Genomic DNA, 13,140 nt, shown 5'->3' with positions numbered 1-13,140 from the left:
TTTTGAATGAACGAATGAGGTGAAGCGGTGGTCCCTGACATTAGCTAACAGTTAAGTTTCGGAGTTCTGCAGCACTTTGTGGTGTTGATATTGTGCTGACAAAGTGTAGAGGTCAAAGATAGATGAGTGATCTGCTTCTGTGATGCCTGATAGACTGTCTTTGTCCCCTAAACACAAAAACACACTGCTGCAGAATCATACTAAGATGGGAAAGCAGGTCGACCTTTACAGCCCGCCTGCAGACCGTTAGTCCATGAGATTAAGTGTATTAAATTAGATATAAATACACATATACACACACACACATTGACAGAAAGTTTAAGTCTGCTCTCAGAACTTTATGACAAGTATGTGATATAACATCTAAATACAAAAATATAAAACAATGCAACTTACTGCAAAAACTCACAGCTGAATACCACAGACAGACTTTAAAGCATGTTCTTAAAGAAATATAATATATGGGTAGTGAGAGATAATAGATGCCAGATACTTTTAACAACTGTATTCATAACATCGGAAAATGTGTCACAACTGCTGCATGTCTGTCAGGTATTATACCACTACATGCCTTCAGTTTACAGAAATCAATTTTCTAAACTTGAATGTGAGTTATAAGACAAATATACTCACTATTAACATGTTTTCATTAATTCAGATGCAGCTAAATTAAACTATTCTGAATTATCTCACAATAGTCATATATAGTGTTTTTTTTCTGTGGCATTATATATAGGTGAATGTGTGCTGTATTATCTTGTGCATGATATCTATTATATCATAGATATTCACTTCATAAGGTTTACTGTTTTATTCTACTTTTAGGGTACCTTTTAAACATATGGCCTGAGGCAAGAGATGAAAATTAACCGTATAAGCCCTTTATAGTGATTCACCATTGATCTGTTGACCAATAAATAAATACAAAATAAAACATAGAATTACATTTGGAGAAATTCTGAAGAGCAGCATCTGATCTTATGGAGATCTTATTGTTCACCATGTTCTCAGCATTAAACTGACAGAAGCTTAAAATGATTATGTGCCAAAAGAAAAGTGTTTGAATTTAACACTAAATTCTTGCAAATCTTGACTCCACTTTGAGTCTTAAACATCTTCATCTAAACTCACAGACTGTAATTTTTTCGCCTGAAAAAAATACTGAGTCTACCAGAGATCTCATCTTGATTTCATCCTGCTCCATGTTCATGTATAAGCGTGTCTACATGTGTGTGTTTGTGCTCCTTGTTAGTGGGAGTGTGCCTCTGCAGAGTCCTGATGACTGGTGTTTATAGAGGAATTCCTGCCCTCTCGCTCCCATTGAACGTGGAGTTTTTATGACCTCTTCGGAACTCAGTTTGTAAACACAAACACTGCAACACAAAAGGACGTGAGTGACAAAATGGTACACAGGAGCGAAGGAGCCACATACTTTGAGCATCTGCTGCATTTTCATCTCTACAAACATTGCCGCGTATGCACGTTGATGTGTAAGGATAAGAGGAGGTTAGAGTCAGTCCAGAATGGGCCTGGGAGTCTTAAGAGGAATAAAAAATTCTAACATGAACATACAGCATGTGAGACAGGTACATTCACAGAAGCAGGTGCAGAGCTCATTGACAGCATTAAAAAAAGGTCCAAGAGTGGTTTATATGTGTGTAATGTTACACTGCATGTGTTCAAGACAGAGCAGGATTTCTAGGCACATTTTGTGTGTGTGTGTGTGTGCGTGTGTGTAAACATGCACCACTATGTGTGGCTGTGTGGGAGTCTAAGAGAGAGAGTGAGAGAGAGAGAATGAGATGAGTTAAGATGGACAGTGTGTGTGTGTGTGTGTGTGTGTGTGTGTGTGCATCAGGGGGTGGGTGCATTAGCCCGTGTCAGACAGCAAAGAGTGCCGCAGTTATCTAGGAATCTGAGCCAAAGCAACCTCACTAACAGAGACAGAGAGCAGGAGAAAGAAGAGGGCCGTGAGTGAGATGAAGTGAGGAAAAAAACAAAGGAAGAAGAAGAGGATGAAAGAAACGTAAAGAGTAGAAAGCAAGACAGACGAGGACAACAATAGAACGATTTAAACAAAAAGGACGAACGCTTTCCACCTGAAGAGGCAGTTATTGAGACAGAAAGGAAAGGGAAGTGGAAGTTTGCTGAGAATCATCAACAACAAAAGGACGAATAACTTACAATTCGCAGGACGGAGGTTTTCCTCCAGGAGGAACCACTGCTCAAGAGTTTAAGACAAAGGTCAGGACAAGCCTGCATTTGGTGCATTTTCCCATGATTCCATTCGGTTTTCTCGGTTTGCTCCCTCTAATGTCTCTGTATGTGGGAGCACTGCTGTCCTCAGATGCATCTCCGGCCTGCACACTCCCTCCCTGCAGGGACAGTCTGGTGGCTGCACCCATCCAGCCTGGGATGGGAGCAGGAGTGGGTTCTGAGGCCTGTGAGGGTCAAACTGGGACAACAGCCTGCAGGATGAGGGTTTCACTTCCAGCCATCTCAGATGTTCCTCGTAGGGTGGATCACAGGCATGATTTCCCCCAGGCTCAGCCTAAGGTAAGTGGCATCACGTATAGTTTAGTGGGTGGTCAGTCGGGTGCTTTACTTTTCCAAATGAGACTTATTGTTTCTAACTTACAAAAATGAGAAACTAAAAACCAAATAATGCAACTTTTAATCAGATATTTCTCAGCCAACAATGAGGTCTACATGATCATGTTGAAGTAGAGCTGACTCTGTCTGGTAATGCACGTGTGCCAAGGAGACTGAGCAGTGTACTATCGGGCACAGGCCAGCAGGCCCTTTCTCATGGGACAGTCGGCACACTAAACTTGGCACCACCTAACAGCCACGGAGCATTGACGGTCAGCAATCAAAGAAGGGATAAAATTAGATCTGCTTTAAAAATGTCCTCATCATATCGCTGTGCTGAGCTCATGCAGCAACAGGTGTGTGAGGGACGTGATTACAATGGCTGATGTAAGTGTAAGAGACAGATTGAGTGTGACACAAAGCCTGCCACTGAGCTGTGAGATATGAAACCATGATGAATAAAGACGATTTGGAAGTTTACTCGTGATTGATTGCTGACAATGTCTTTTAAGAAGTACCTGTGAACACCGTCTTTGCAGACCGGTGGTGTCAAAGAGCGTCTCGTTCAGCTGCAGCGCTGCATGCGCTCTCTCCAGGAAACAGCGGGCCCCTGGAGTCAGGGGGGCCAGGAGAGCAACTCTCTGGGGGCCATCCTGGCACTAATGGCAGCTGTACTGACAGAGTGTGACCTCCACTGTCACAGCCAGGCCCTTGGAGCGATGGCCAAACGACTGGGTAAGTAGTACACATTTATATCCCCCACCTCTGCAGCACACACACACACACACACACACGGACACGGACAAATGCCAGCGCAGTCACTCCCCCACACATAGTAAACAGACTCTCAATGAGGCCTGCTAAGTGTCGGTCATAGGTGAGTGCATAGGAATTTAACTGCACTGACAAAGATGAGACAAACCCTGTGTACATGCACACACAGATACACATACTGCATGGCTCAAGATGTGAAGGGGCCTTAAAGAGTCATCATACAAACTGGGACCCCTGTGTGTAGTATCTAAAGACAAAGCTTCTATTTTCAACCCCTGACAACAGCGTGATGTGTCTTACTGATAACCTGATCTTTGCCGGGGTTGACAGAGAGTGCAGCCGTGGGAAGAGAGGGGGAGAAAGACCTGCTGCTTTTCCTGAAGAGCATCACACAATATCCACCCACAGGTGAGGGCATCAGTAGCGACCGCGTGATGTACTTGTTGTTGATTAATGAATTGAAAAAAATATGTACTGTGTGCGGTTATCAGTTCCCCCCTTGGAGAGGTTACATCCTCAGGACTGTGCAGAGATTTACAGGCTTGGGATCAAAGAGGATGGAATCTACACGATCCAGCCTGACCTGCACAGGCCAGCATTGGAGGTATGTCAGATTCACCTCACAGGTGAAACACACAGACGGACCCCCACCCTTCTCCTCTTCTTGTACAGATGTCTGTGCTATCTGTGGATCTCTAAAATCTCGGCCTCATAATATCGAAGTCTTTGTTTTGGTTCAGGCTAAATGTGACATGCAGACGGCGGGCGGTGGGTGGACGATGATCCAGAATCGGTGGGACGGCTCTCTGGACTTCAACAGGACATGGCAGGAATACCGGGAGGGCTTTGGCAGTCCGCAGGGAGAGCACTGGCTGGGGAACGCAGCCCTGCACGCCCTCACCTCCACAGGCCAACACCAACTCCGCATCGAGCTGGAGGACTGGCACCAGCAGAAGCGCCATGCTACCTACAACAACTTCAAAGTGGCCTCAGAGGCACAGAGGTGAAACACACTGCAGACGCACAAACACACACTTTCTGCTAGATGGGTGGAATTAGCTCTAAAATCTTTAATCTCTTAAATCTTCAAACTTAATTGGTCTGATTGTGGTATCATACCTATAGGATTGGTGGTGGTGTATGTGTATGTTTTGTTTCTATCCACTTGGTCCCTCAGCACACACACTTGGATGTTACACACAACCCTCTCAAATGTGTCACATGTTATTTCTCTTTCTTCCAGGTACCGTCTAACAGCTCGGGAGTATTCTGGTGATGCAGGAAATGCACTGAGCTACAGCAAACGTTACAACCACGACGGCAGGTCCTTCAGCACTACTGACCGAGACCATGACCGTTATGCAGCCGGAAACTGTGGTCAGTACTACGGGGCAGGTTGGTGGTTCGATGCCTGCCTGGCAGCAAACCTGAATGGGCGGTATTACCGTGGGCGCTACAGCGGGGTGACCAATGGTATTTACTGGGGGACGTGGTACATCCTGACAGACGGACGAACCGGAGAACGCTACTCCTTCAAGAGGGTGGAGATGAAGACAAGACCCAGGAACTTTGGAGGAGCATCCTAAAGATATAACAATGACAGTTCCCACAGGAACGTGTGCTAAACTGCAATAATAATCATGTCACTCATAGTTTTGCATCGGCTTTCTATTTGTTGGATGTTTTAGTCACTGGGTGGACATCACTCTACTTAGAGAAGCTTTCATGTCACTCACCGGCTACATACAGATGGCAGCTAATAGATTAAAGAGGAAAACATATAAAAAAAAATAATTCTTCTCTTTTGCAAAAACCACATTTATACCGTTACTCTGTCACAGTGAAACAAAAAAAATCTGCTTATAGAAGTTGTTGTAATAAATTTTATTGTAATGACATTCACATACAGCATGATAAAGATGAAACAAGATTGACCCACCTGCCTTAGCTCCATTATACTACAAGCTGTCACATGTATTTAAGGTCAGATGATGTAAAGAGAGAAAATGTCTGATTTGGTGAAGCTGAGAGGTCATAGTGACCCTGCAGGGGGCTGTCGGGTAACACACAGCTCCTTATATTCAGACTTCATCACCATGTTGCTCATGTGACAGAGAGCTGATAGGGTTTTTTAAAACCCATTTCTGTCTACCCACAGGCCCCCATGCTCACCCTCCAGCAGTATTAATATAGAGTCAAAGCCAAAGCTCACGGTTGGACACTAAACAAAGAGAAGCCCAGTTTTGGAGAAGCCATTTTCTCACCTTACCTTGCTCATACTTTCCCAGGTCTGACACACTGATGCTGACCGTTTTACCCTGTTGTCATACCACGAAACCGCCCTCTGCCCACGCCACTATCAAGTCACACACACTCAGCCTCACCTGCTTTTTGGAGTTGGCGCCAGGCGGGTGTCTCTCTCTCTCTCTCTCTGGCTGTGCTTCACAAAGGCTTTTCTGGGAGTTTAGAGATGGTGTGTGAGTGCTGAGTTTGACTGTGCACGTGTGATGCTTGTCTGTGTGTCTGTGTCTGTGTGAGTGTGTGGGGATGATCAGTGAGTGTGTGTCTTACTGTGTGTGTAAATGGCTGCACCTATTTTAGCAGCGTTCACGATGAGCTGCCAGTCTCTCCAACAAGCAGGGTGACTAATATTAACCTGTGAGGGCGGCTCGGCGGGCTCTGATCCACACACACAAACACACAGACACAGACTCCCGACCAGTCACGGTATTTCACATACACTACTTATACACTCTGGGACATGCCTGTATTCATGTGGACACTTTTACACACACACACACAGATACACACACAGACACACACACAGTGACCCTCTCAGCAGATAAGGAGGTGCATGATGTGCATGACTTCATTAAAACAAGTGCACAATAGAAATAAAATGGCGTCCAATTAAGATGGCTTGATCGTGCCGCCTTAATTATTGTTATGCAGCCACAAGCTCCTTTTCCCCTTTTCTCTGTCTTACATATGCTTACACACACACATACAAACACACACACATACACACACACACACATACACACACTCACACACACACAGTAGACAGTAAGTAATCAAGATCAATCAACCATACAAGCAATTATACATATCAGCTTTCTCATTTGATAGTGTGTGTGTGTGTTGTATTACTGGAGACAACAATACAAGGTTGAAAGGTTAATAAGCTCCATGTTCTGCCCCCTGGTGGATCTGGATCATATTGTAGAATCAGAAAAAAGCTGCATTTTAACTGAATATAGCTGGTAAAGCCTGCAGTGGGTCTATTTAGAGTGGACACGTTGATCACTCACATTTTTGTGTCTGAGAAATATTTTCTGAGCAGTGCTGGATGATGGTCAACCTTTCAAATGCAGTTTAATTCCTAGAAAATGACAATTACTGATATGAAAATAAATCACTTGAAGCTACTCTTTGTCATTTTCTGCTCATTCACCCCTTTTTTTGTGCTCAACCTTTCATTCCATTCTGTATTTTCAATTAATCCACTCCCCCAAAAAAAGTCAGCCCTCACACAGAAGTAGAAGTAACCTTTAATATCAATGAGTCCTCTTGTCCTCTTCTTTTCTCCTCTCTGCATCCATCAGTCTTGTTGACAAGGGAGGAACAGAGGCCCAGGGTTGTGTCACCACAGTATCCTGGCACAGTGTCTGGAGTGGGGCTGATAGTGGTGGTGCTGAAGGGTGTGAGGGGTACCGGCAGACTCTGCTGCCCCGGGGCCGGAAGCCCAGCCTGGGCAGCGGTTAGCCTGCACATCCCTCTGAGACACACTGCGCTCCCCTGAGGGAAGTCCCCCTGTGACCTGTGTCACTCATTAATGCGTGTTACAATAAGACATCGGACTGAAAACAGAAGCCTAATTCGTCTTTAAACTACCTTACTGAGCCTTATAGATAAGGCTGAAAGCACTCTCCACCCTTCTGGGGGAACACATTCACAGGGTGTCTCATCATTTGATGCAAAAATTATTTGAATAGTGTTGATGGTCACAGAAACTTAAGTGATAATATGAACAAAAACAAAATCCCCAAATGGCCACTGCAGTAAGTTTCATTTTAGATTATTGGTCAAATTATCTTTTCAGGTGATATCCATCCATCAGTCCATCTAACTTTTATGATCGTCCAGTAATCAGTCTGGGTGAATAGTGACAATACCATGTGTAAAGGCAGAGTCTGACTTCGCTACAGACAAAATTTCACTTTAGTAGAAAATCAGCTCCAATCCTTCCTGGGATTTAGTTCAGTTTTAGAAAGGACCTGCACAGACCAGAAACTGGCCAAAAAGGTCCTCAGGCATCCCATGCAGAGAGAGAATACGTTCAGCCTTTATAGATCAACAGTTAGAAGCCCGTCAATGTTCATCTTGATTACTTTCAGACTGAGACTGTCAGCCAGACCGTCCCTATTTAACAGCAGGTGGCAATGTTGCTTAGCAATGAGGAAGTCTGGAAAATGATTTTCCCTCTGTCTCGCTGGCGCTTTCACATGAGAAAATGCATCTCCGTCACAAACACAAAGAGGCAGAAACGTCCTGTGTATAGAAAGTACATAACAATAGATATTGTGCTCTATATGAAAATAAACAGTCAAAACAATATGTTTACGTGAAAAACTGCTGGGTGAGAAGGTAAATGTTTTATTAAAGCTATAGATCTCAGTAAAATGTGATTTTTTTTTGTTATTTTTGATGCTTCAGACTGATAGGTATGACAGCCATGTCACAGAACCACTGCAAAAACATGTTTTTTGATGTGTACAAAATGTTTAATTACATTTCTTTTAGTTTGAGGTTCAACTAAAACAAAAAAAAACATTTGCAGTGCATCTTTTCAACACTAGGGACACCATAAGTGAGGTTGGAGGTCAAAGGACAAAACCAGACTACAATGAAAAGAGTTTGAGGAATGTAAAGACTTAATTTATAAGCTCTTGGTGCAGTTTTAATGTGGAATATAGAGGTTATTTATGAAACAGGCTCAGCATCAGTGTGTCATCAGTGAAGTGACAGCGTGAACGAGGCGGGAGGAGGTGATGGAGTCTGTGGCCTCCAGTGGAAGGAACTTTTCATTCTTTAATCTGCTTTCATGGTGATAAGGGTGTCCATGTGGTCTGTCGAGGGTGAGGAGGGGAGGACGGCTCAGGGGGAGGAAGCTGAATTGGGTGAGGTTTTCAAAGGTGTGTGAGCATAACAGGCCGTTAGAGGCTCCCCCTCCCTGACCACAGGGCCACTGAGAGACAGTATGTGCCTGCTTTTAAAACTGGTCCTGCAGAAAACCAGTGCAAGGCAGCGTTCCGTTTGAAACCGGAATTCACCAGAACAAGTGTATCCTGATGTGGTGAGGAGCTGGGGTGAGGAGGGGAGAGGAGGGAGGGGAGGACACAGAGGGCGCCATGTGGCAGGCCTCGCTCCATCTCTTGTCATTTCTAGATCTGCGCAACAAAAGTGGAGGTGAAAAGGTTTCTCAGGGAGAGGAAGAGGCTGTGTTGTGTGTGAAATTTAGTGACACTGAGAAACATTTTAATGAGATAAAATATTTATGTAATAAACACTCGGCATGTGCAGCGTCTGCTTGTTGTCTGCTTGATACTCATTTTGGTTGTAAACAGTGGCTGTCAGATGCTTGCATGACACAGCAGACACAAAGCTGGATTCATTGGATGGTCAGGGCTTTGATACCTGACTGATGAGAATTTATTAAGAATAATAGTAATAAGATTATTATGTGTATGGTAGTTGTCACTCATTACTGTATGACAGATCAGTCTGAAAGAGTAGGCGACCTAGAGATGCCATTTTTCAGGTTCTATATCCTAGCTGGCTTATCCCACATTTTTTCCTTTATCTTTATGCACTGAACTCTTAAAATCTTGTGTAATGTTGACAAGGTTTGATGAGGCAGATAAAAAAAAAAAAGTTTTAAACCATCCTATCATACACTTCTCTGGTGTGGAGAGACTGTTGAGCCTGTCGGCACTTTCTGCTGCAACACCTTTTTATCTTTATTAGCATCTCTTTGCAAATCACTACTTTGTTTTTATTATGATCATTTTCTACATTTTGTAAAAACAATCCACATTTAGATGATCTAATTATGTCATTTATGCTTTATGTAATCACATAGTGCTGAGTTTTGGTATAATAAGAGAGCTTTACTTAATTTATTAGTTCAAATATTCTTTTAAGCCGCTATGATTTCTATCTTTTTATATTAACAGTGGATCACATGACTTTTTGTATATGTGAAAGGGGTCACTTATAGTGATGAACCCTCAGATAGCTCCCTTCAGCAAGAGGTTTAAAGCTTCTTTCGGCCCTTTGCTCTGTGGACTCTCCCACATCTTTACTGTTTTGGTTCACTCTCATGAGTGTCTCAGGCAGCCATTTTCAGTGAAAAAGCTGTAAAAACTCACTGTACACTATCTGCCCAGTGGCAGACACAATAGCTAGCAACTAGCAGGTGAACATAGTGGAGCATTTAGCAGCTGAGTCACTGAAGTTATTGTAGGTTTACGGTAAATCTTTTCTTCACTGTGAGGGGAACATATCAGGACAGGTTATCTTTACGGCATCATGTACAAACAAGCTTTAAAAACTAATTTATGCTTGTTCAAAAACATTTTTGTGACTAATTTAAACGAAAGTGAAATAAATGTTTGTTTCCAGAAATACTGACTGAAACCTTCATGCCCAAGACAATATCTGCTGGTGATGCTTCACATCAATTCCCCTCTTTAGTCCCCTTTTGTATCAGAGTCTCTGGTGTCGACTGTTTCCACTATAATCCACCAAACTGTCACTCTGATATGGAGAGAGAAAATAACGTAGCGAGAGGAAAGGTGAAGAGATTGAGAATGCTGATCAGGCAGACTCTGAAATCAAAGGATTATCTAATCTGATAATGCAGATTGACAGAGACAGACATGAAAGGAAAGCACCAGGAGGTCAGAAGCAGCTCATCATAATCCACATAAAATACCAGGAAAATGTTTGACAATTAATGCACCAACAAACATGCACACTGTGTTTGTCAAAACTGATGAAACAACTCTGTGTGTGTCTATGTGTGTGCGTGTCTGTGTGTGGGGGGGTGGGGGGGGTGGGGGGAGTGAGGTACAGTAAGGATGTGGTAAAGCAAACTAATGGTCAGCTGTGTTTCTCTTCTCTCTGTCGCTTTCTCTTTTGCACCTGCAGAGCATTGTGGCAGAGTAACACACACACAAACACACACACACACACACACACAGATCTTATAGCTGCAATGTCTCACAACTTCAGTATCCTCTCTTTGAACAGCAGCAAAGGGCACAGTGAATTCCTCTACATTTTATAAGATTTTGTGTGTGAGTGTGTGTGTATGTGTGTGTGGACGGTAGCAGAGAATGACTGAAGAGACAAAGGAGCACAGATCAATGGAAGATGGATCAGATCTTGTTTATTTGCTGTCTGTGTGTTTGTGTGTGTGTTGGGGGGGGGGGGGGGGGGGGGGGGGGGGTGTTTGTGTGTGTGACAGGCAGGACCGGTTAGCTCTGGAGAATCAGCTTAAGCAAAGCAGCAGACATTTCTTCACAGAAGGAGGAGGAAAGTCAGGGGATTTATAGACTCGCAATCACCGAGGATCAGACACAGAATCAGCAGAGAGATGCACACAAAAACATGCATGAACACACACATATACTCACACACACACACACACACACACACACACACACACACTCTGTGCTGCAATGTGCACACACAAACTCAACCATTAGATGGTATAAAGCACATGGGCGCTCTTACATTCTGCATTTAAGGTGTGGACATGTCTTTTTCCCTGAGCTGGCAGTCAAGACCCCCCAGTTTTCTCCATGAAAGGTGGACTAAACTGGTCTGGCTGACTGAAAGACATCATGGGAAAAGCAGGAGGCCGTGTTGGTCTATCTGAGCTCATTTTCATTTTCAGCACCGTGGCGATCGGTCAGTCAGTCCAACACTTCCAGACTGAAAAATATCAACAACTATTGGAAGGATTTGGATGAGATTTGGTACAGACATCCATGATTCTTATTCTACTGGCTTTAGTGATCTCCTGACTTTTTCTCAAATGTTTACAGAACATTTTTTCTCTTGAGTCTTGAGTGAAATTTGATTGTCATAGTTATTTGGTGCACATGTTCATGTCCACCTCAGGATGAATTTCAATCACTTTAGTGATTCCCATCTGTGCTACCACCAGTTCAAACTTTCAATTTGTCCGACACTTTGGTTTATGACATTGTGAACATGTGCTCATAGCTAACATATTCATACTGACCATTCCTGTTGAATCAGCAGAATTAAACATGTTTGAGACCATAAAATTCTTATACTTAACATCACTCTTTTTCTTAATATTTGGATATATTTGTATTGTTCCATTCATCCATTAGTTTCTCCTTATTTATGGTGAGAACATTTCTTTTCAGACTGCAGAGACGTGTGAGTTTTGTGGTCCAGTTAACATCAAGTCTGCATTTTTTAAATTAAAGTTAAATTATTGTTATGAGGTTGTGCAGTGCAGACATGCATTTAACATGAACAGAAACTGCTGCAGATTAAAGAGTCTGCTAATTGATTTTCATACCATACAGAAGCAAATGAATACTTTTCCCTTTCTTCAACTAGGAAAAAAACATTTAAAAAAGAAAACACTGCATGCATTCAAAATTATTAGCACAGATGTTAAACACAGTGTTTATGATTTGAAGTTCAGGATCTAAGCCAACGTATTAGTATGATCATTTAAGTATGAAAATGTAAAGCTTGTCCTTCTGTTCACTCAAACCATGTAAACACTTAGGCAGCTCCAGCATGATATTCTCACTTTGTGAGCAGAGTTTATTCAAAGCCAAAGACATAACATGTAAATCTGAACCATGATCTTGAGGTCCATGCCAAACTGCAAAATACTAATGCTGCAAAAGAAAGAACATTTCTTGAGTCTAGAATTGTGTTTTAGCAATAAAGTCACATAAATATAATTTTGGAATTAATAATAATAATTAATAATCAAAATTACATGTGTATTACAACTTTTCTGAAACCTTGGAAATGGATGAAAACTCTGCAAATACTTGTTAATTTGCCATTTTGTGTCACACTAAATCACAATGCAATCAAACCAAGGGACTATATTCAGCTTAAGTTCTCTGGCCAGTAACGACCTTTGCAGTCCTCATTAAACACACTATTACACACACTGGAACATGCACACACACACACACACACACACACAGGAGCTGGAGCTGGATTCACGTAAAGACAAAATAAAGGCACAATGTCTGAAATTGATGAACACTCACACGTTGAGGGAAAAAAAAAGGTGTTTTGAATTCTACAACTCCCTGGACAGCTCCAGTGAAACAGAGTTTGATTGACAGGTTGTTAGTGACAAGGTGTTGTAAACTTTCACTTCCTGCTGCTCTCTGGGCAGGAAGTGAAGGAGTGAACCTCTGACCTTTGATGACCTAACTAAAAATCCTTCTCAAGACTACACACAGGGAAGTACGAGATAAAGTGGGGACATTCAAAAGATACTCAAGATACTGGAAACAGTCCCTTAAACTATCAGGGAAATGTGTGTAAACCAGCTGTGACAGGAGAGTATACTGTATGCTCACAATCCGGTTTAGATAAAGTATAAATACTTAATGATCACGGTAAACATGGCCCTTCCTCAAGAGTAAACATTACAGTTTTAACGCTGAGTGGACGGGTCTCTGACTTTAAAATAAA

The 13,140-nt window shown here is 42.6% G+C and overlaps 1 protein-coding gene across 1 annotated transcript; it reads left to right on the top strand.

The window, feature by feature from the left end:
- Window positions 1-2,277: 2,277 nt before the first annotated feature.
- Window positions 2,278-5,185, top strand: LOC139207242 (fibrinogen-like protein 1). The gene is made up of 6 exons (XM_070836907.1): window positions 2,278-2,556; window positions 3,132-3,327; window positions 3,697-3,774; window positions 3,858-3,970; window positions 4,107-4,369; window positions 4,610-5,185. The coding sequence occupies exons 1-6, from the start codon at window positions 2,278-2,280 to the stop codon at window positions 4,950-4,952; spliced, it is 1,272 nt and encodes a 423-aa protein (XP_070693008.1). The 3' UTR covers window positions 4,953-5,185.
- Window positions 5,186-13,140: the final 7,955 nt, after the last annotated feature.

Source organism: Pempheris klunzingeri, chromosome 2 (assembly GCF_042242105.1).
Source record: "Pempheris klunzingeri isolate RE-2024b chromosome 2, fPemKlu1.hap1, whole genome shotgun sequence".
NCBI classification, from domain to species: domain Eukaryota; kingdom Metazoa; phylum Chordata; class Actinopteri; order Acropomatiformes; family Pempheridae; genus Pempheris; species Pempheris klunzingeri.
This window is presented reverse-complemented; position numbering and strand designations above follow the sequence as displayed.